The sequence below is a fragment of the Poecile atricapillus genome, chromosome 34 (assembly GCF_030490865.1).
Source record: "Poecile atricapillus isolate bPoeAtr1 chromosome 34, bPoeAtr1.hap1, whole genome shotgun sequence".
In the NCBI taxonomy this organism is placed as follows: Eukaryota; Metazoa; Chordata; class Aves; order Passeriformes; family Paridae; genus Poecile; species Poecile atricapillus.
This window is the reverse complement of record NC_081282.1, coordinates 3,498,654-3,520,981: the sequence shown is the minus strand read 5'-3', so window position 1 is coordinate 3,520,981 and position 22,328 is coordinate 3,498,654. Positions and strand designations below refer to the sequence as shown.

At 52.3% G+C, this 22,328-nt stretch overlaps 2 protein-coding genes across 5 annotated transcripts; one reads left to right on the top strand and one right to left on the bottom strand.

Annotated features, from left to right (window-relative positions):
- Positions 1-274: 274 nt before the first annotated feature.
- Positions 275-13,111, bottom strand: NOP9 (NOP9 nucleolar protein). Of its 4 annotated transcripts, none has more exons than XM_058860855.1 (10): positions 12,782-13,048; positions 10,548-10,904; positions 9,447-9,617; positions 8,311-8,452; positions 8,013-8,202; positions 7,121-7,261; positions 6,314-6,502; positions 4,666-4,881; positions 1,807-1,912; positions 275-442 (listed from the first exon to the last, which is right to left on the bottom strand). In XM_058860855.1, exons 1-10 carry the CDS (start codon positions 12,924-12,926, stop codon positions 297-299), a joined length of 1,803 nt encoding a protein of 600 aa, XP_058716838.1. In that variant the 5' UTR covers positions 12,927-13,048; the 3' UTR covers positions 275-296. The 4 variants fall into 4 exon arrangements, with proteins under 4 accessions (XP_058716838.1, XP_058716839.1, XP_058716840.1 ...); XM_058860856.1 differs by having other exon boundaries at positions 6,356-6,502; positions 12,782-13,043; XM_058860857.1 differs by lacking the exon at positions 4,666-4,881 and having other exon boundaries at positions 6,356-6,502; positions 12,782-13,111.
- Positions 13,112-14,077: 966 nt separating this feature from the next.
- On the top strand, positions 14,078-22,016 carry ARMC5 (armadillo repeat containing 5). The gene is made up of 5 exons (XM_058860964.1): positions 14,078-14,507; positions 16,123-16,233; positions 16,837-18,065; positions 19,987-20,210; positions 21,998-22,016. Exons 1-5 carry the CDS (start codon positions 14,231-14,233, stop codon positions 22,014-22,016), a joined length of 1,860 nt encoding a protein of 619 aa, XP_058716947.1. The 5' UTR covers positions 14,078-14,230.
- The last annotated feature ends 312 nt before the right edge of the window (positions 22,017-22,328 follow it).

Here is a 22,328-nt window from a genome sequence, read left to right as displayed (position 1 = left end):
CGTTTAAACCCCGCCCACTTCACCCAAACAACCAATCAGCCCCGCCCATTTCTGATAAGCCACGCCCCTTCCATTTAAACCCCGCCCACCCATTGACCACGCCCACTTTACCTTAAAAGGCCTCAAGCCCCGCCCACCCCAAAGCCCCGCCCACTCTGGTTAAGCCCCGCCCCTTTCTATGCAAATGAAGCCCAAAAAAAGACAGAAAAGTTAAAAAATAAAAGTTTTTAATTAAAAATCTGAGGGGGCGGGGTTTGGGTGGGGAGGGGCGGGGTTTGGGTGGGGAGGGGGCGGGGTCAGAGGATCAGGCCACGCCCCCCGAGCCCCGCCCCCCTCTGGAGCTCCGCCCACTTTTCCGGATCCTTCTTGAAAAGCTCCAGCCCCAAATTCCGGGCGACGCCGCGGCCAAGGGGGTCCCGGAGGAGATCGGGGAGGTGGGGGGCTGCGAAAACGGGGGGAAAAAGGAGAAAAATGGTCAAAAATGGACAAAATCACTCAAAATAACACAAAAAACACACAAAAACGGCCAAAATCAGCCCAAAATTGCACAAAATCAGCCCAAAATCACCCAAAATCAGACAAAAATGGACAAAAATGGTCAAAATCACACGAAATAACACAAAATAACACACAGAAACAGCCAAAAATCGGACAAAAATGGCAAAAATCAGCCCAAAATCAACTCAAAATCAGCTACAATCAGCCAAAAACTGCCCAAAATCACCCAAAATCAGACAAAAATGGACAAAAATAGTCAAAATCTGACAAAATCACTCAAAATAGCACAAAAATCACACAGAAACAGCCAAAAATCGGACAAAAATGGACAAAATCAGCCCAAAATTGCACAAAATCAGCCCAAAATCAGCCCCAAATGGTCAAAAACTGACAAAATAACACAAAATAACACAAAAAACACACAAAAACAGCCAAAAAAAGGACAAAAACGGCCAAAATCAGACAAAAATGGTAAAAAAGTGACAAAATAACACAAAATAACACAAAAAACACACAGAAACGGCCAAAAATTGGACAAAAACGGCCAAAATCAGCCCAAAATTGCACAAAATCAGCCCAAAATCACCCAAAATCAGACAAAAATGGACAAAAATGGTCAAAATCACACGAAATAACACAAAATTGCAGAAAAAACACACAGAAATGGCCAAAAATCGGACAAAAACGGCCAAAAATTGCACAAAAACAGCCCAAAATCAACTCAAAACCACCAAAAATCAGCCAAAAACTGCCCCAAATCAGCCCAAAATCACTCAAAACCAGACAAAAATGGACAAAAATGGTCAAAATCTGACAAAATCACTCAATATAACACAAAAATCACACAGAAACAGCCAAAAATCGGACAAAAACCACAAAAATCAGCTCAAAATTGCACAAAATCAGCCCAAAATCAGACAAAAACGGCCAAAATCCCTAAAATCCCCCCCCAAAATCCAGAAAACCCCCCCAAAATTTCCCAAAAAATTCCCAAAAAATCTCCCCAAAAAATTCCCAAAAATTCCCCAAAAAATTCCCAAAAATTCCCCAAAAAATTCCATTTAAAAAAGCCCCAAAATTCCCCGACCACCCCCCAAAAAAATCATTAAAAAAACCCCAAAAAATCCCAAAAATTCCCAAAAAAATTCCATTAAAAAAATCCCCAAAATTTCCCGACCACCCCTCAAAAAAATCATTAAAAAAACCCCAAAAAATCCCCAAAATTCCCAAAAATTCCCCCAAAATTCCCGAACTTTCCCTGCCCTCCCCCAGTCCCGGAATGTTCCGGAATTCCCGGATTTTCCTCACCCAGCTCCTCGGCCATCCGGGCTCGTTGCCGGGGGCGGCCGCTGGCCCAGGCGGCGTCCAGGACTCGGCTCCCGCTGCGATCCCGAGCCAGCGATGGCCAGTGGCCCTGGAAACGGCCCAAAATGGCCCAAAATATCCCCAAAATATCCCCAAAACATTCCCAAAATATTCCCAAAATATTCCCAAAATATCCCCAAAAACATCCCAAAATATTCCCAAAAACATCCCAAAAAATTCACTAAAATATTCCCAAAACATTCCCAAAATATCCCCAAAATATTCCCAAAAATTCCCTAAAATATCCCCAAAACATTCCCAAAATATTCCCAAAATATTTCCAAAATATCCCCAAAAACATCCCCAAAAATTCCCTAAAATATCCCCAAAATATTCCCAAAATATCCCCAAAAACATCCCCAAAAATTCACTAAAATATCCCCAAAATATTCCCAAAATATTCCCAAAATATCCCCAAAAACATCCCCAAAAATTCACTAAAATATCCCCAAAATATTCCCAAAATATTCCCAAAATATTCCCAAAATATCCCCAAACATTCCCTAAAATATTCCCAAAATATCCCCAGAAACATCCCAAAAATTCACTAAAATATTCCCAGAAACATCCCAAAATATCCCCAAAATATTCCCAAAATATCCCCAGAAACGTCCCCAAAAATTCACTAAAATATCCCCAAAAACTCACTAAAATATTCCCAGAAACATCCCAAAATATTCCCAAAAACATCCCAAAATACCCCCCAAAAAATCGAATTTTTTCCCCCCAAAAATCTGATTTTTTCCCCAAAAAATTGGGATTTTTTCCCCCAACAATTGGGATTTTTTCCCCCCAAAAATGTGATTTTTTCCCCCAAAAATTGGGATTTTTTTCCCCAAAATTGAGATTTTTTTCCCCAAAATTGAGATTTTTTGCCCCCAACCCCCTCTCTGGATTTTGGGGTACCTGGATTTTTTCCCCCAAAAATGTGATTTTTTCCCCCCAAAATTGGTATTTTTTTCCCCCAAAAATGGGATTTTTTTCCCCAAAAAATGGGATTTTTTTCCCCAACAATTGGGATTTTTTCCCCCAAAAATTGAGATTTATTCCCCCCAAAAATGTGATTTTTTCCCCCAAAAATTGGGATTTTTTCCCCAAAAATGGGATTTTTTTCCCCAAATCCCTGGATTTTTCCCCCATTCCCCGTTTTCCCCCCCAAACCCCTCTCTGGATTTAGGGGTACCTGGATTTTTTTCCCAAAAATGTGATTTTTTCCCCAAAATTGGGATTTTTTCCCCAAAATTGAGATTTTTTCCCCCAAATCCTGGGATTTTTTCCCCCCAACCCCCTCTCTGGATTTCGGGGTACCTGGATTTTTTCCCCAAAATTGAGATTTTTTTCCCCAAATCCCGGGATTTTTTCCCCCCCAAACCCCTCTCTGGATTTTGGGGTACCTGGATTTTTTCCCCAAAATTGAGATTTTTTCCCCAAATCCCGGGATTTTTTCCCCCTGAAACCCCGCTGTGGATTTTGGGGTACCTGGATTTTTTCCCCAAAATCCCAGGACTTTTTCCCCCAAAAATGTGATTTTTTTCCCCAAAAATGTGATTTTTTTCCCAAAAAATTGGGATTCTTTCTCCCAAAAATGTGATTTTTTCCCCGAAAAATTGGGATTTTTTCCCCCCAAAATTGGGATATTTTTCCCCCCAAAATGGTATTTTTTTTCCCCAAAAAATTGGTATTTTTTCCCCCCAAAATTGGGATTTTTTCCCCCCAAAATTGGGATTTTTTCCCCCAAAAAATGGGATTTTTTCCCCAAAAAAAAGGGATTTTTTCCCCCAAAAAATGGGATTCTTTCCCCCAAAAAATGGGATTTTTTTCCCCAAAAAATGGGATTTTTTCCCCCAAAAAAAGCAATTTTTCCCCACAAAAAACGGGATTTTTTCCCCAAAAAAATGCAATTTTTTCCCCCAAAACATGGGATTTTTTCCCCAAAAAAATGGGATTCTTTCCCCCAAAAAATGGGATTTTTTCCCCCAAAAATTGGGATTTTTTCCCCAAAAAATTGGGATTTTTTTCCCCAAAAATGGGATTTTTTCCCCAAAAAATTGGGATTTTTTCCCCCAACAATTGGGATTTTTTCCCCAAAAAAATGGGATTTTTTTCCCCCAAAAAATACAATTTTTTCCCCCAAAAAATGGGATTTTTTCCCCAAAAAAATGCAATTTTTTCCCCCAAAACATGGGATTTTTTCCCCAAAAAATTGGGATTTTTTCCCCCCAGAAATGTGATTCTTTCCCCCAAAAAGTGATTTTTTTCCCCCCAAAATTGGGATTTTTTTCTCCAAAAATGGGATTTTTTTCCCCAAATCCCTGGATTTTTCTCCAAATCCCGGGATTTTCCCCCCCAACCCCCTCTCTGGATTTTGGGGTACCTGGATTTTTTTCCCCAAAATCCCAGGATTTTTTCCCCCCAAAAATGTGATTTTTTTCCCCCAACAATTGGGATTTTTTTCCCCAAAAATTGGTATTTTTTCCCCTAAAAATTGACATTTTTTTCCCCCAAAAATTGGGATTTTTCCCCCCAAAAAAATGGGATTTTTTTCCCCAAAAATGGGATTTTTTTCCCCAAAAAAATGCAATTTTTTCCCCCAAAATTGGGATTTTTTTCCCCAAAAAATGGGATTTTTCCCCCCAAAAAATGGGATTTTTTTCCCCAAAAAATGAGATTTTTTCCCCCAAAATTGAGATTTTTTTTCCCAAAATTGGGATTTTTCCCCCCGAACCCCTCTGGATTTTGGGGTACCTGGATTTTCCCCAAAATTGAGATTTTTTTCCCCAAATCCCGGGATTTTCGGGGTACCTGGAGCTTGCGCAGGAGGCGGCGCCGGGCGCGGGGAGGGGCCCCCGGGGACCCCAAAATCGAATCCCAAATTCGGCTCCCGGGGGGGCTCCGGGCCAGGCCCAGCAGGGCCGGGGGGGGCAGAGACCCCAGGGAGCCCCAAATTGGGGAGGGGTCCCCGAAACTCAGCAGCAGCTGCAGGGCCAGGGACCCCCAGAGCGTGGGGATGGGAAAGGGCTGGGGAAATGGGGAAAAACGGGGGGAAAAACGGGAAAAACGGGAAAAAACGGGAATTTTATAGAGAATAAATGGGGTTTTTATAGGAAATAAATGGGGTTTTTAATGGGAGAATAAATGGGGTTTTTATAGGAAATAAATGGGATTTTTAATGGGAATAAACGAGATTTTTAATGGGAATAAATGGGATTTTTAATGGGAATAAATGGGGGTTTTAATGGGAAAATAAATGGGATTTTATAACGAAAAAATGGGAATTTTAATGGGAGAATAAATGGGATTTTTGGCGGGAGTAAATGGGAATTTTATAAGAAATAAATGGGATTTTTGGGGGGAATAAATGGGATTTTATAGGGAATAAATGGGAATTTTATAGGGAATAAATGGGAATTTTAATGGGAGAATAAATGGGATTTTTATAGGGAATAAATGGGATTTTTTTTGGAAATTAAATGGGATTTTTATAGGGAATAAATGGGATTTTTAATGGGAATAAATGGGATTTTTGTAGGGAATAAATGGGATTTTTTTTGGAAATTAAATGGGGTTTTTATAGGGAATAAATGGGATTTTTATAGGGAATAAATGGGATTTTATAAGGAATAAATGGGATTTTTAATGGGAGAATAAATGGGATTTTTAATGGGAGAATAAATGGGATTTTTATAGAGAATAAATGGGATTTTATACGCAAAAAATGGGATTTTTAATGGGAGAAGAAATGGGATTTTTAAGGGAAATAATCAGGATTTTTGGGGGGAATAAATGCAATTTTTTGGGGGGAATAATTGGCATTTTATAAAGAATAAATGGGATTTTGTAGGAGGAGTAATTGGGATTTTTGAGGAGAATAAATGGGATTTTTAACAGGAGAATAAATGAGATTTTTAAGGGGATCAATTGGGATTTTTAATGAGAATAAATGGGATTTTTGGGGACAAAAAAGGGGATTTTGGGGAGAATCAAAAGAATTTTAAGACGAGAACAGGAAAGAAAAGAAAAAGCAGGAATTAAACGAGAAAACGGAGAAGAAAAAAGAAAACAAAAAAGAAAACAAAAACAAATTAATTAAAAAAATTAGCATAGAAAGCCCCGCCCCCTTAAGCCACACCCACTTAAACCCCGCCCCTTTAACCTCACTCAAGCCCCTCCCATTGACCCCTAAAGCCCCGCCCCCTTTACATCAGGCCCCGCCCCTTTAGCCGCAAGCCCCGCCCCCTTTACCTCAGGCTCCGCCCCTTTAGCCACAAACCCCGCCCCCTTTACATCAGACCCCGCCCCTTTAGCCATAAGCCCCACCCACTTTACCCTGAGGCTCCGCCCCTTTAGCCACAAGCCCCGCCCTCTTTGCCTCAGGCTCCGCCCCTTTCCCCACAGTCTCTGTGCCCCATCCATGGCTCCACCCCTTTCTCACCAGGCCCCGCCCCCTCACATGTGGCTCCGCCCCTTTTGCCTCAGGCTCCGCCCCTTTTACCTCAGGCTCCGCCCCTTTTCCCTCAAGCTCCGCCCCTTTTCCCTCAGGCTCCGCCTTCTCGTCGCTGTCCCCGCCCCCAAGGGGGCGGAGCTGGGCCAGGGCGGTGACGCAATGGGGGTGGTGGGGGGGGTCCCAACAGCGCAGGGCCTGATGGGAAAGGGGCGGGGCTTAGAGGGGTGGGGCTGCCATAAAAGGAGAAAGGGGCGGGGCTTAGAGGGGTGGGGCTGCCATAAAAGGAGAAAGGGGCGGGGCTTAGAGGGGTGGGGCTGCCAGAAAAGGATAAAGGGGCGGGGCTTAGAGGGGTGGGGCTGCCATAAAAGGAGAAAGGGGCGGGGCTTAGAGGGGTGGGGCTGCCATAAAAGGAGAAAGGGGCGGGGCTTAGAGGGGCGGGGCTGCCATAAAAGGAGAAACGGGCGGGGCTTAGAGGGGTGGGGCTGCCATAAAAGGAGAAAGGGGCGGGGCTTAGAGGGGTGGGGCTGCCATAAAAGGAGAAAGGGGCGGGGCCTCAAGAAGGGGCGGAGCTGGTTAAAATGGGAGGGGCTTAAATTGGTGAGGTCACAGAAAGGGGGCGTGGCTTAGCGAAGGGGGCGTGGTTAAACAGAAGTGGGCGTGGCCTAACACAAAGCAGCCGTGGTTTATCGTCGCGAAGGGGGCGGGGCTTAGCGAAGGGGGCGTGGTTAAACAGAAGGGGCGTGGCCTAACACAAAGCAGCCGTGGGTTATTACCAAGAAGGGGGCGGGGCTTAGCGAAGGGGGCGTGTCCCACCTGGAAGAGCCAGCGCAGCGCCGCCCCCTGGAGCCGGGGGTGTCTCTGGGCCGCCCCCAACAGCGCCACGACCACCCCGGGGTGGCCCCGGGCCAGCGGCTCCTGGAGGGCGGGGCCCAGCTCCGACAGCGCCTCCTCCACCTGTGGGGGGTGGGACACGCCCACCTGAGCCGGGCCACGCCCCCAAAACCCATCCCAGCCAATCCCTGGAGATCTAATTAACACAGACTCCGCCCACTTGGGTTTAAGCTCCGCCCATCTCTTGCCCTGTCAATCAAATCCTTCATCTTAAGCCCCTCCCACTTTGCTTGACCCCTTTAAGCCCCTCCCACCTCTCGCCTTGCCAATCAAATCTTTCCTATTAAGCCACGCCCTCTAAGCTCCTCCCATTTTGCCCCACCCTTTTAAGCCCCTCCCACCTCTCGCCTTGTCAATCAAATTCTTCCTCTTAAGCCCCTCCCACTTTCCTTAACCCATTTAAGCCCCTCCCACCTCTCGCCCTGTCAATCAAATCCTTCCTCTTAAGCCCCTCCCATTTTCCCCACCCCTTTAAGCCCCTCCCACCTCTCATCTTGTCAATCAAATCCTTCCTCTTAAGCCCCTCCCACCTCTTGTCCTGTCAATCAAATCCTTCTTCATAAGCCACACCCCCTTTAAGCCCCTCCCACCTCTTGTCCTGTCAATCAAATCCTTCCTCTTAAGCCCCTCCCATTTTTCCCCACCTGTTTAAGCCCCTCCCACCATTCCCAATCATTTTCCAACCAAAGCTCCGCCCCTTTCCTGCTTTAAATTAAGCCCCGCCCACCTCTAATTAATTCCCCTCCAAGCCTAAGCCCCGCCCACCAGCCAATCAAATCCTTTGGGCCCCGCCCCCAAACCAATCCCCGCCTACCACGTCCTCGGGGGCGTGGTCCAGGAGCCTCTGCAGGCCGTGATTGGCCACTCGGTGCGAGGCCACGCCCCTCAGGTGACCCCGCAGGTGACCCCGGAAGAGCTCGCGGAGCCCCGGGGGGTCCAGGACCGTCATGGCCGCCTCCAGGAGGCGGGACCGGGCGGGGTCCTGCAGTGACGTCAGCAGCGGGCTGGGCCAATGGGAGAGCGGAGATCAGCGGCGCCGGCCAATCGGGAAACAGAAAGCCACCGGCCAATCAGGGAACGGCACCGCGGCGCCTCAACCAATCAGAACTGACCTCTGGGGGTGGGCGGGGCCGTGGCGGGCGAGGCAGCCAATCAGGGCGCGGCAGAAGCGGGAGCAGGACGGTGATTGGCTGCGGTGGAGGGCGAACAGCGCCCCCTGCAGGCAGAGGCTGGCGCAGGGCGGGGCCAGCAAACCTGGGCGGGAAATTCCGGAATTTGGGGGGAAATTTGGGAATTCTGGGGGGAAATTCGGGAATTTTGAGGGAAATTCGGGAGTTTTGGGGGAAATTCGGGAATTTTGAAGGAAAATCGGGAGTTTTGGGGGGAAATTCGGGAATTTTGGGGGGAATTCGGGAATTTTGAGGGAAATTCGGGAGTTTTGGGGGAAATTCAGGAATTTTGGGGGGAAATTTGGGAATTTTGGGGAGAATTCGGGAATTCTGAGGGAAATTCGGGAGTTTTGGTGGAAATTCGGGAATTTTGGGGGGAAATTTGGGAATTTTCAGGGTAAATCTGGGACTTTCGGGGAAATCTGGGAATTTTGGAGAAAATTTGGGAATTTCAGGGAGTTTGAGGGGAAATCCATGATTTGAAAGGACATTCTGGGATTTTTGAGGAAATTCTGCGAATTTTGGGAGAAGCTTTGGGAATTTTGGGGGAAATTTGGGAACTTTGAGGGATTTAGGAGAATTTTGGGAGAAGATTTGGGAATTTCGGGGGGATCTGGGGGGATTTTAAAGGGATTTGGGGGAATTTTAGGGGAAATCCAGGATTTGAAAGGAAATTCAAGAATTTTAGAGGAATTGGGTGGAATTTTCCAGCAAAATTTGGGAATTTTAGAGGAATTCGAGGCAGCTTTAGGTGGAAATTTGGCATTTTGGGCGAATTCGAGGCGGTTTTGGGAGGAATTTGTGGATTTTTAGGATTTTTGGGATTTTTTGGGGATTTTTGGGAAGGATTGAGGGAAGTTTTGGGGGGAATTTGGGGATTTTTGGGAATTTTTGGGGATTTGGGAAGGATTGAGGGAAGTTTTGGGGGGAATTTGGGGGATTTTTGGGATTTTTGGGAAGAATTGAGGGATGTTTTGGGGGGAATTTGGGGATTTTTGGGAATTTTGGGGATTTGGGAAGGATTGAGGGGTGTTTTGGGGGGAATTTGGGGGAATTTGGGGAATTTTTTGGGGTCTCACTCGGCATTTCCCGCTCCAATCCCTCGGCCAGCTCCTCCAGCAGGGGGCGGAATGAGGCCGGAAGCTCCGCCCCCTTCTGTGGTGGCCACGCCTCCTTCTGCAGTGGCCACACCCCCTTTTGTGGTGGCCACGCCTTCTTCACCTTTGGCTCCGCCCCCTCGGGGGGAGGGACTGCAGGGGAAGGGGCAGAAATTGGGGAGAGGGTCCCAAAACCCCCTCAAAAACCAAAAAATCCCCCCCAAAATGCCCCAAATTCCTGAAGTTTTGCCCCAAATCCCCCCCAAGTTCCCTCAAATCCCCCTGAACCCCCTCAAAACCCTCCAAAGCCCCTCCAAATTCCCCAAATTTCCCCCCAAATCCCCCAAAATTCTCCCCAAATTCCCTCCAAAACCCTTAAATTTCTCCCCAAACCCCCCAAAACCCCTCCCAGACTCCCTTCAAACCTCCCCAAACCCCCAAAATTCCCCCCAAATCCCCCAAAATTCTCCCCAAACCCCCCCAAAATCCCAAAATTCCCCCAAAATTCCTTCAAAACCCCCAAAACTTCTCCAAAACCCCCCAAATTCCCCTTAAAACACCCCAAATTTCCCCCAAATCCTCCACAATTCCCCCCAAATCCCCAAAATTTCTCTCCAAATCCCCCAAATTCCACCCCAGACCCCCCGAAATTCCCCGCAGACCCCTCCAAACCCCCCAAAATCCCGAATTTCTCCCGAATTTTCCCCCTCACCTGCGTCCCCGGTGCCCCCCAGCACCCCCAGCAGCGCCCTGAGCACGAAGCTCCCGTTGGGGTCCCAAAATCCCACCCCAAAACCCCCCAAAATTCCTTCAAAACCCCCAAAATTCCCCTCAAAACACCCAAAATTCCCCAAAACCCTCCAAATTCCCCTTAAAACCCCCCAAATTCCCCCCCAGAACCCCAAATTTCCCCCAAATCCCCCAAAATTCCCTCCAAATCCCCTCCAAATCCCCAAAATTTCTCCCCAAATCCCCCCCAAACCCTTCAAAATTCCCACCAGACCCCTCCAAATGCCCCAGATTTCTCCCCAAACCCCCCCAAAATCCCAAATTCCCCCCAAAATCCCGAATTTTCCCCCTCACCTGCGTCGCCGGTGCCCCCCAGCACCCCCAGCAGCGCCCTGAGCACGAAGCTCCCGTTGGGGTCCCTGGCCAAGCCCCCCGGCTCCGTGGCCACCTCCCGGGCCAGCCGGGCCAGCGGCTCCTCCAGGAGCCCCGGAGCCTCCCCCAGGACCCCCGGGATCCTCCCCAGCGCCGCCTGCAGCACCCGGGACCCCCGGGGGTGGGTGGGGACCCCCGGCAGGGCCCCCAGAAACGGGGGCAGGGCGGAGGGGGGGGCGCGGGGGAGGAGGAGGAGGAGGAGGCGGCAGCCCAGGGGGGTCAGGGCCAGCGCGGGGGAGGCCAGGGCGGCCTCCGAGAGGACGTTGGGGGTGAAGAGGGCTGGGAAATGGGGGGAAATTGGGGGAAATGGGGGAGAAATCAGGGGTTAGGGGCCAGGAAATGGGGAAAAATGGGGAAAAATGGGGGTTAGGAGGGGGGAAATGGGGGAAAATTGGGGGAAATTGGGGGAAATTGGGGGAAATTGGGGGAAAATGGGGGAAAATGGGAGTTAGGAGGGGGGAAATGGGGAAAAATGGGGGGAAAATGGGGAGAAATGGGGAGAAATTGGGGAAAAATAGAGGGGAAATGGGGGTTAGGAGGGGGGAAATGGGGGGAAATGGGGGAAAAATGGGGGAAATTGGGGGAAAATGGGGAAAAATGGAGGGGAAATGGGAGTTAGGAGGGGGGAAATGGGGGGAAATGGGGAGAAATCAGGGGTTAGGGGCAAGGAAATGGGGAAAAATGGGGGTTAGGAGGGGGGAAATGGGGGGAAATGGGGGGAAATGGGGAGAAATTGGGGGAAATTGGGGGAAAATGGAGAGGAAATGGAGGTTAGGAGGGGGGAAATGGGGGGAAAATGGGGAAAATAGGGGGTTAGGAGAGGGGAAATGGGGAAAAATGGGGGTTAGGAGGGGGAAATGGGGGAGAAATGGGGAAAAATGGGGAAAATTGGGGAGAAATTGGGGGAAAATGGAGAGGAAATGGGGGTTAGGAGTGAGGAAATGGGGAAAAATGGGGGTTAGGAGGAGGGAAATGGGGGAGAAATGGGGAAAAATGGGGAGAAATTGGAGGAAAATGGGGGTTAGGAGCGGGGAAATGGGGGGGAAATGGGGAAAAATGGGGAGGAAATGGCAAAAAATGGGGGTTAGGGGCGAGAAAACGGAGGTTAGGAGAAAGGAAATGGGGAAAAATGGGGGTTAGGAAGGGGAAAACGGGGAAAAATGGGGAGGAAATGGAGGAAAATGGGGGTTAGGAGGGGGGAAACGGGGAAAATAGGAAAAAATGGGGGTTAGGGGTGAGGAAACGGGGAAAAATGGGAAGAAAATGGGGAAAAATGGGAGTTAGGAAATAAAAAATGAGGAAAAAATTTTCTCATAAACATCCCAAATCCCCTCAGGGACCCCCAAATCCCCTCATAACCCCCCCCAGGACCCTCAGAGACCCCTCGGTCCCCTCATGAACTCCCCAAAATCCCCTCAGGGACCCCAAAATCCCCTCATAAACTCCCCAAAACCCCCCCCTAAAACCCTCAAATCCCCTCATAGACCCCTCAATCTCCTCATAAACTCCCCAAAATCCCTTCAGAGACCCCAAAATCCCCTCATAAACCCCCCCAATCCCCCCAGGGCCCCCCAAAATCCCCTCATAAACCCCCCCAATCCCCTCAGGGACCCCCAATCCCCTCATAAACTCCCAAAAATTCCCTCAGGGACCCCCAAATTCCCAGATGAACCCCCCGATCCCCTCATAAACCCCCCCAAATCCCCTCATAAACCTCCCCAATCCCCTCAGAGACCCCTCAATCCCCTCAGGAACTCCCCAAAATCCCCTCAGAGACCCCAAAATCCCCTCATAAACCCCCCCAATCCCCTCAGGGCCCCCCAATCCCCTCATGAACTCCCCAATCCCCTCACAGACCCCTCGATCCCCTCATGAACTCCCCCAAACCCCCTGAGAGACCCCAAAATCCCCTCATAAACCTCCCCAATCCCATCAGGGACCCCCAAAATCCCCTCATGAGCTCCCCAATCCCCTCATAGACCCCTCAATCCCCTCATAAACCCCCCCAATCCCCTCACAGACCCCTCGATCCCCTCATAAACTCCCCAAAATCCCATCAGGGACCCCCAATCCCCTCATGAACTCCCCCAAACCCCTCACAGACCCCTCGATCCCCTCATAAACACCCCCACACCCCCTGAGGGACCCCTCCTCACCGAGCTCCTCCTCGCTCAGCCCCTCCTCCAGCGTCTCCAGGGCCCTCCGGAAATACTCGGCGGTGTCGGGATCGAGGCGAGGCCCCGCCTGTCGCCGCTGTCGCGACAGCTCCGGCCCGGGGGGGGACCCCGTGTGCGCCGCCATTTTGGGCGGGCGGGGAAAAGGGCGGGAACGGCGCCGAAGTCTCGGGAAACCTCGCGAGGTTTCGTTGGCCACGCCCCTCGCGACGTGTCAATCAAGCATTGCCCCGCCCCACGCCGGGGTTTGACCACGCCCATCATCGGCAGCTGTCAATCAAACATCGCCGCGCCTGATTTGCATAATTTATTAATGACAATTATTTCTCGCCCCGCTTTTTTTGGGGGGGGTCTCAACTCTCTGCCTGGCAATCAGTTAGCTAATTAATTAATTAGTTAATCAAGAGCCGATTTCCCTCCTATGGCTCCGCCCTTTTCCGCGCCTCTCACCCCGCCCACAATCAATTCCCTCATCGATCGTTCCCCATTAAATCCACAGCCCTGTCAATCACCCGTTGCCACGCCCCCTTTATAATTAATCAATCGATCAATCCCTGTCAATCACCCTTCCCCTCAGGCGCCTCCTGTCAATCATCGATGGCCCCGCCCTTTCCCCTTCACACTCCTCCTGTCAATCATCCCCAAACCCCGCCCTTCCCCCCTCAGGCGCCTCCTGTCAATCATCGATGGCCCCGCCCTTTTCCCTTCACACTTCTCCTGTCAATCATCCCCAAACCCCGCCCTTTCCCCCCCCAGGCGCCTCCTGTCAATCATCGATGGCTCCGCCCTTTTCCCCTGAGGCACCTCCTGTCAATCATCGATGGCTCCGCCCTTTTCCCCTGAGGCGCCTCCTGTCAATCATCGATGGCCCCGCTCTTTCCCCTTCACACTCCTCCTGTCAATCATCCCCAAACCCCGCCCTTTTCCCCCCCTCAGGCGCCTCCTGTCAATCACCGATGGCTCCGCCCTTTTCCCCTTCACACTCCTCCTGTCAATCATCGATGGCCCCGCCCTTTCCCCCCCGTCAGGCGCCTCCTGTCAATCATCGATGGCTCCGCCCTTTCCCCCACGCGGCTCCTGTCAATCATCCCCAGACCCCGCCCTTCCCCCCTCAGGCGCCTCCTGTCAATCATCGATGGCTCCGCCCTTTTCCCCTCCTTCACACTCCTCTTGTCAATCATCCCCAGACCCCGCCCCCTCTCCCGTCGCCCCCCGCGCGCCGCGCGTCCCTCCCCCTCTCCCTTCCCCCGCTCTCTCTGTGCCCCCTCCCCGCCGTTCCCCCCTCCCCGCTCTCCCCTCTCCACCCGTTCCGGCCCTCACCGTTCCCCTTCCCCCATCCCGCTCTTTTTCTTTTTCTTTTTTTTTCAGTTTTATTTTCACCGTTTCCCCGCGATTTTCCCCCATTTCTTCCCTCCCTCCTTCCCCCTCACCATGTCGGAGTCTCTGGGCTGGTGCCTGGAGGCCGTGAGGGCCGCGGCGGAGCCGGCGCTGTCGCGGGCGCTGCAGGCGCTGCGGGGCCGCCACACGCGGCGGGCGGGGGGCCCCGCTCGGATCCGGGAGCGCGGAGGCCTCGGGCCGCTGCTGGAGCTCGTGGGGCCCGAGCAGCCCCGGCGGATCCTGGAGCTGGCGCTGAGCGTGATCGGGAATTGCTGCACCGAGCGCGGCTGCCGGCGCCAGGCCCGGAGCCTCGGAGGGGTCCCGCGCTTGGGTGAGTGAGGGGGGAGCGGGGTGAGGGGAAAAGGCTGAAAACTGAGGGGAAAAGTAGCGGGAATGTGGGGAAAAGTGTCAGATGTGAGGGGAAAAATATCAAAACTGAGGGGAAAAGTACCGGGAATGTGGGGGAAAGTGCCGGGAATGTGGAGAAAAGTGTCGGGAATGTGGAGAAAAGTGCCAAATGTGAGGGGAAAAGGCTGAAAACTGAGGGGAAAAGTAGCGGGAATGTGGGGAAAAGTGTCAGATGTGAGGGGAAAAATATCAAAACTGAGGGAAAAAATATCGGGAATGTGAAGAAAAAGATCGGGAATGTGGGGAAAAGTGTCAGATGTGAGGGGAAAATGCAGAAAACTGAGGGGAAAAGTATCGGGAATGTGGAGAAAAAGATCGGGAATGTGGAGAAAAGTGCCGGGAGTGAGGAGGAAATACAAAATCTGAGGGGAAAATACCTGGAATGTGGAGAAAAATATCAGGAATGTGGGGGAAAGTGCCGGGAGTGAGAAGAAAATGCAAAAACTGAGGGAAAAAAGATCGGGAATGTGGAGAAAAGTGCCGGGAGTGAGGAGAAAAGTGCCCGGAGTGAGGGCAAAATGCAAAAAGTGAGGTAAAAAGTATCAGGAATGTGGAGAAAAATATTGAGAATGTGGAGAAAAGTGCCGGGAGTGAGGGGAAAAGTGAAAAAACTGAGGGAAAAAGTATCGGGAATGTGGAAAAAGTGCCGGGAGTGAGGGGAAGAGTGCCGGGAATGTGGAGGAAAGTTCCCGTAGTGAGAGGAAAATGCAAAACCTGAGGGAAAAAATGTCGGGAGTGAGGAAGAAATGCGGAAAACTGAGGGAAAAATTATCGGGAATGTGGAGAAAAGTGTCGGGAATGTGGAGAAAAAGATCGGGAATGTGGGGAAAAATGCCGGGAGTGAGGGGGAAATACAAAAAACTGAGGGAAAAATTATCGGGAATGTGGAGAAAAATATCGAGAATGTGGAGAAAAGTGCCGGGAGTGAGGGGAAAATGCAAAAACTGAGGGAAAAGATGTCGGGAATGAGGAGGAAAATGTCGGGAATGAGAAGAAAAGTGCCCGGAGTGAGGGGGAAATGCAAAAACTGAGGGAAAAATTATCGGGAATGTGGAGAAAAAGATCGGGAATGTGGAGAAAAGTGCCGGGAGTGAGGAGGAAATACAAAATCTGAGGGAAAAGATGTCGGGAATTTGGGAAAAAATATCGGGAATGTGGGGAAAAGTGCCGGGAGTGAGGAGTGAGGGGAAAAGTGACAAAACTGAGGGAAAAAGTATCGGGAATGTGGAGAAAATGCAGAAAAGTGGAGGGCGAGTATCGGGTGGGGGGGAAAGTGCCGGGAGTGAGGAGGAAATACAGAAAACTGAGGGAAAAAAGATCGGGATTGGGAAAAAATCCGGGAGTGAGGAGGAAATACAAAAATGAGGGAAAAAGATCGGGAATGTGGAGAAAAGTGCCGGGAGTGTGGAGAAAAGTGCCGGGAGTGAGCGGAAAGTGCCGAAAATGAGGGAAAATAGAAATGAGAAAAAAGGAATGGGTGATAATGGTGATAAATGTGGAGAAATTCCTGGAATGACCTGACCCGAGCTGTGGCGCAGTGTCCGTGCTGGCGCTGAGCTCTGCCCCCGAGAGCGTCCGGAATCGCGCTGCCCGAGCTTTGGCCAACCTGGCCCTGGAGCCCGACGGAGCCCGAGATGTGCTGGAGGCTGGTGAGAAAAATTCGGGGAATTTGGGGGGAATTTCGGGAATTTTTTGAGGGGAATTTTTTAGATTTTTTGGGGAATTTTTTAGGATTTTTTTGGGATTTTTTGGGATTTTTTGGGGATTGTTTTGGGAATTTTTAAGGGATTTTTTTTGAGGATTTTTGGTATTTTGGGGGAATTTTTGGTGGGTTTTTTGTGATTTTTTTAAGATATTTTTGGGAATTTTTATTGGATCTTTTGGGATTTTTAGGGATTTGGGGATTTTTTTGGGAATTTTTGGGTAATTTTGGGCATTTTTTTGGGGAACTTTTGGGTAATTTTGGGGATTTTTAGGGGAGTTTTGGGGTTTTTTTTGGGGATTTTTTTAATTTTGGAGGAATTTTGGGGAACTTTTGGGGCTTTTTTGTGGATTTTTTGGGGCTGAAAGAAGCCAAATTTTGGGGTCGAAAAGCCGAATTTCAGGGTCTAAAAACACCAATTTTATGGGAAAAAAAAGTCAATTTTAGTGGGAAAAAAGCCAAATATTGACTCTAAAAATCTCAAATTTTGGGAAAAACCCTAAAAAAACCCAAAATCCTCTAAAATGTCCCCAAAATCTCTTTTTTTTAGGTGCTCTCCCCCTGCTGATCTCGCTGACCTCCACCTGCAGCACCTCCGGCTGCCTCCTGAGCGCCGCCCGCGCCCTCCGCATCCTCGGCACCCCCCAAATCTCCCAGAACGGCCCCAAAACCGCCCGGAACGGCCCCAAAACCGCCTGGAATCGCCCCAAAACCGCCCGGAACGGCCCCAAAACCGCCCGGAACCGCCCCAAAACCGCCCGGAATTGTCCCAAAACCGCCTGGAATTGCCCCAAAACCGCCTGGAACCGCCCCAAAACCGCCTGGATTCACCCAAAACCGCCCGGAACGGCCCCAAAACCGCCCGGATTCACCCCAAAACCGCCCGGATTCGCCCCAAAACCGCCTGGAATCGTCCCAAAACCGCCAGGATTCACCCCAAAACCGCCCGGATTCACCCCAAAACCTCCTGGATTCGCCCCAAAACCACCTGGAATCGCCCCAAAACCGCCTGGAATCGTCCCAAAACCGCCAGGATTCACCCCAAAACCGCCCGGAATCGCCCCAAATCCGCCTGGAATTGCCCCAAAACCACCCGGAATTGCCCCAAAACCGCCTGGAACAGCCCCAAAACCGCCTGGAATTGCCCCAAAACCGCCCGGATTTGCCCCAAAACCGCCTGGATTCACCCCAAAACCACCTGGAATTGTCCCAAAACCGCCTGGATTCACCCCAAAACCGCCTGGAATCGCCCCAAAACCACCTGGAATCGCCCCAAATCCACCCGGAATTGCCCCAAATCCACCTGGATTCACCCCAAATCCACCTGGATTCACCCCAAATCCGCCCTCCCCTCCCCCCCAGAGCCGCCTCCAGGCCACCCAGGCCCTGGCTGGACGTTTGGCCGCTCTGGACCGCGCTGACCCCTCGTGTCCGGCGCTGGCCCGAGCCCTGCGGGGGCTCCTGGCGGTCACTCCGTGTCCGGTGGCCGTGGCCGAGGCCGTGCGGCCGGCCCTGGGCGCTTTGGCCGCTCTGGCCGCTCAGGAGTGGCCGCGGTGGCCGGAGGGGCGAGGGGCGGCGCTGGACACGCTGGCCATGGTCAGTGCCCGGGGGTGGCTGCGGCCGGAGCTGGGGGCGGCCGGAGCCGTGGAGGCGGCCGTGGCTGCGGTCAGGAGGGGGTTAAAGGGGGGGCCTGGGGGGCGGGGGGGTGAATTTGGGGGGGGGGACCCTGAATTTGGGGAGGGGGACCCTGAATTTGGGGGTGGGAAAGCCAAATTTGGGGCAAAGGGGGAAAAATTTGGGGGTCAGGGGCTCGAATTTGGGGGTCAGGGGCTCGAATTTGGGGGTGGGGACCCTGAATTTGGGGATGGGGGAGCCAAATTTGGGGCAAAGGGGGAAAAATTTGGGGAGGGGGACCCTGAATTTGGGGCAAAGGGGGAAAAATTTGGGGGGTGGGGGAGCCGAATTGGGGTGGGGGACCCTGAATTTGGGGGGGGGGACCCTGAATTTGGGGATGGGGGAGCCAAATTTGGGGATGGGGGAGCCAAATTTGGGGGTCAGGGAGCCGAATTTGGGGGTCAGGGGGCAGAATTTGGGGGTGGGGGAGCCAAATTTGGGGCGAAGGGGGAAAAATTTGGGGGTCAGGGGGCAGAATTTGGGGGTGGGGGAGCCAAATTTGGGGGTCAGGGGGCCGAATTTGGGGGTCAGGGAGCAGAATTTGGGGGTCAGGGGCTCGAATTTGGGGATGGAGACCCTGAATTTGGGGGTGGGGGAGGGAGATTTGGGGGTGAGGGGCTCGAATTTGGGTCTAATTTGGGTGGGGGGCTCGAATTTGGGGATGGGGGAGCCGAATTTGGGGGTGAGGGGGGAAAATTTGGGGATGGGGACCCTGAATTTGGGGGGAAGGGGCTCGAATTTGGGTCTGAGGGTCCCAATTTGGGTGGGGGGCTGGAATTTGGGGCTGGGGGTCTCAAATTTGGGGCTGGGGGTCCCAAAAATTCAGGATTTTCACCCAAATTGGGTGGGGGGTCCCGAATTTGGGGCTGGGGGTCCCAAACTGAAGGGTGGGAATCCCAAATTTGGGGCTGGGGGTCCCGAATTTGGGTCCAGGGCTCCCAAATTGGGTGAAAATCCCAAATTTAAGGGCGGGGATCCCAGATTTGAGTTTGAGGGTCCCCAATTTGGGTCTGGGGGTCCCAAACCAGCCAAAAATCCCAAATTTGAGTCTGGGGGTGCCAAATTTGGGTCTGAAAATCCCAAATCTGGGTCTGGGGGTGCCAAATTTGAGTCTGGGGGTCTCAAGTTTCACTCTGGGGTCCCAAATGTGGCTCCAAACGCCCCAAATCCCCCGAATTTGAGTCTGGGGGTTCCAAACTCCCCAAATTTGAGTCTGGGGGTCCCAAATCTGAGTCGGGGGCTCCCAAACCTGGCTCCAAACGCCCCAGACCCCCCGAATTTGAGTCTGGGGGTTCCAAACCCCACTCCAGACGCCCCGAATTTGAGTCTGGGGGTCCCAATCTCCCCCCAAACCCCTCGAATTTGAGTCTGGGGTTCCAAATCTGGGTCCAGACACCCCAGACCCCCCGAATTTGAGTCTGGGGGTCCCAAATCTGTGTCTGGAGCCCCCAATCCCCCCTCCCGTCACCCCGAATTTGAGTCTGGGGGTCCCGAATCTGGGTCCAGGCACCCCAAACCCCCCGAATTTGGGTCTGGGGGTTCCAAACCCCACTCTAAGACCCCCAAACCCCACTCCCAACCCCCCAAATCTGAGTCTGGGGGTTCCCAGCCCCCCTCCCGCCACCCCGAATTTGAGTCGGGGGGTCCCAAACCCCCCGAATTTGAGTCTGGGGGTCCCAAACCCCACTCTAAGACCCCCAAACCCCACTCTAAGCCCCCCACTCCCCCCTCCCGCCACCCCGAATTTGAGTCTGGGGGTTCCAAACCCCCCAAACCCGGCTCTAAGCCCCCCACTCCCGGCTCCCGCCACCCCGAATTTGAGTCGGGGGGTCCCAAATCTGAGTCTGGGGGTTCCAAACCCGGCTCTAAGCCCCCCAAACCCGGCTCCCGCCACCCCGAATTTGAGTCTGGGGGTTCCAAACCCCCCAAACCCGGCTCTAAGCCCCCCAAACCCCACTCTAAGCCCCCCAATCCCCCCTCCCGTCACCCCGAATTTGAGTCTGGGGGTTCCAAACCCCGCTCAAAGCCCCCCACTCCCGGCTCCCGTCACCCCGAATTTGAGTCGGGGGTCCTCACGCTGTGCCTGCTGTGCCGCGAGGCCGTGAACCGGGCTCGGGTGCGGCGCTCGGGGGGTCTGGGGGCTCTCCTGGGGGTCCTGCGGGACCCCCGAGCGCGGCGCTGGCACCGCCGGGTCCTGCTCGCCTTGGCCGCCTTCGCCTGGGACCCCCCGGCCCTGCGGGCCATGGAAAAGTGGGGGGTGGTCCCGCTGCTGGCCCGCGGAATTGGGGAGGGGGCTCGGCAGGAGGAGGAGGAGGAGGAGGAGGAGGAAGGGGAGGAAGAGGAGGCGGCGTCGGTGGATCGGCCCCGGGATGGGCAGGGGGCGACCGGGGAGGCGGCGGCGGGGAGCAGGAGGGGGCTCCGGTGAGTGGGGAGGGGGCTCGGGGGGTCCTGGGGGGGTTTGGTATATTGGGGAGGGGGCTCGGGGGGGTTTGGGGGGTCCTGGGGGGGATTTGGGGGGGATTTTGGGGCTGGGGGCTCCCGGGAATGGGAGCAGGAGGGGGCTCCGGGAGTGGGGAGGGGGCTCCGGGAAGGGGGTCGGGGACTGGGGAGGGGGTTCCGGTGAGTGGGGAGGGGGCTCGGGGGGTCCTGGGGGGGTTTGGGGGAGTTTGGGGGGTCCTGGGGGGGTTTGGGATATTGGGGAGGGGGCTTTGGGGGGAGTTTGGAGGGGTTTGAGGGGGATTTTGGGGCTGGGGGCTCCCGGGGAGGTGGGGGAGGGGAGCAGGAGGGGGCTCGGTGAGTGGGGAGGGGGCTCCGGTGAGTGGGGAGGGGGCTCCGGGAGAGTTTGGGATATTGGGGAGGGGTCCTGGAGTGGATTTGGGGGGATTTTGGGGCTGGGGGCGCCCGGAGAAGCGGGAGCGGGGAGCAGGAGGGGGCTCCGGTGAGTGGGGAGGGGGCTCCGGTGAGTGGGAGGGGGCTCGGGGGAGTTTGGGATATTGGGGAGGGGTCCTGGAGGGATTTTGGGGGTCCTGGAGTGGATTTGGGGGGATTTTGGGGGGGATTTTGGGGCTGGGGGCGCCCGGGGAGGCGGTGGCGGGGAGCAGGAGGGGGCTCGGGGGTGGGGAGGGGGCTTGGGGGGGATTTGGGGGTCCTGGAGGAGATTTGGGGAGGGGGGAGGGGGCTCGGGAGTGGGGAGGGGGCTTGGGGGGTCCTGGAGGGGGTTTGGGATATTGGGGAGGGGTCCTGGAGTGGATTTGGGGGAGTTTTGGGGGGGATTTTGGGGCTGGGGGCTCCGGGGAGTGGGGAGGGGGATTTGGGGAGGGGGCTCCGGGGGTCCTGGGGGGGATTTTGGGGCTGGGGGCTCCGGGGATTTGGGGAGGGGGCTCCGGGGGGATTTTGGGGGATTTTGGGGAAGTTTTGGGGGTCCTGGAGGGGATTTTGGGGGATTTTGGGGGGATTTGGGGTCCTGGGGGGGGTTTGGGATTTTGGGGAGGGGTCCTGGAGGGGATTTGGGGGGGGATTTTGGGGTAATTAACGGGATTTTTTTAGGGTTAATTAAGGGGATTTTGGGGTTTAATTAATGGGATTTTAGGGGTTAATTAAGGGGAAGTTTGGGGAGATTAATTAACGGGATTTTTGGTGATTAATTAACGGGATTTTTGGTGATTAATTAACGGGATTTTTGGGGATTAATTAACGGGATTTTTGGGGATTAATTAACGGGATTTTTGGGGATTAATTAACTTGATTTTTGGGGATCAATGAAGGGAATTTTTGGGGGTTAATTAACGGGATTTGTACGGGGTTAATTAAAATTATTTTCGGGGATTAATTAGGGAGATTTTCGGGCTTAATAAACGGGAGATTTTGGGGCTATTTAAGGCAATTTTGGGTTTAATTAACGGGATTTTTAGGGGATTAATTGACGGGATTTTGGGAGGTTAATTAATGCGGTTTTTGGGATTAATTAACGTGAATTTTGGGGATTAATTAAGAGAATTTTGGGTTTAAATAACGGCAATTTTTGCGGATTAATTAAGGAATTTTGGGTTTAATTAAGGCGATTTTGGGGGTTAATTAACGGGAATTTCGGGGTTTAATTAAGAGAATTTTGGGGACTAATTAACGGGAATTTTTGGGTTTATTAAGGGATGTTTGGAGCTAATTACGGCGATTTTGGGGTTTAATTAACGGGATTTTTTAGGGTTAATTAAGGCGATTTTAGGGGGTTAATTACGGGATTTTGGGGTTTAATTACAGGGTTTTTTAGGGTTAATTAAGGGATTTTTGGGGCTAATTAAGGCGAATTTTGGTGATTAATTAACGGGATTTTTTAGGGTTAATTAAGGGATTTTTGGGGCTAATTAAAGA

Bases quoted from the DNA above. Each gene is read 5' to 3' on its own strand.
- NOP9 (XM_058860855.1), bottom strand. From the start codon at position 12,926: ATGGCGGCGCACACGGGGTCCCCCCCCGGGCCGGAGCTGTCGCGACAG. The intron at 8,453-9,446 runs GTGAGACCCCAA...TTTCCCGCCCAG, and splicing joins ATTGGAGCGGGAAATGCCGA to GTTTGCTGGCCCCGCCCTGC. The intron at 8,203-8,310 runs GTCAGTTCTGAT...CCATTGGCCCAG, and splicing joins GGCCCCGCCCACCCCCAGAG to CCCGCTGCTGACGTCACTGC.
- ARMC5 (XM_058860964.1), top strand. From the start codon at position 14,231: ATGTCGGAGTCTCTGGGCTGGTGCCTGGAGGCCGTGAGGGCCGCGGCG. The intron at 16,234-16,836 runs GTGAGAAAAATT...TCTTTTTTTTAG, and splicing joins CCGAGATGTGCTGGAGGCTG to GTGCTCTCCCCCTGCTGATC. The intron at 18,066-19,986 runs GCAAAGGGGGAA...CCCCGCTCAAAG, and splicing joins GTGGGAAAGCCAAATTTGGG to CCCCCCACTCCCGGCTCCCG.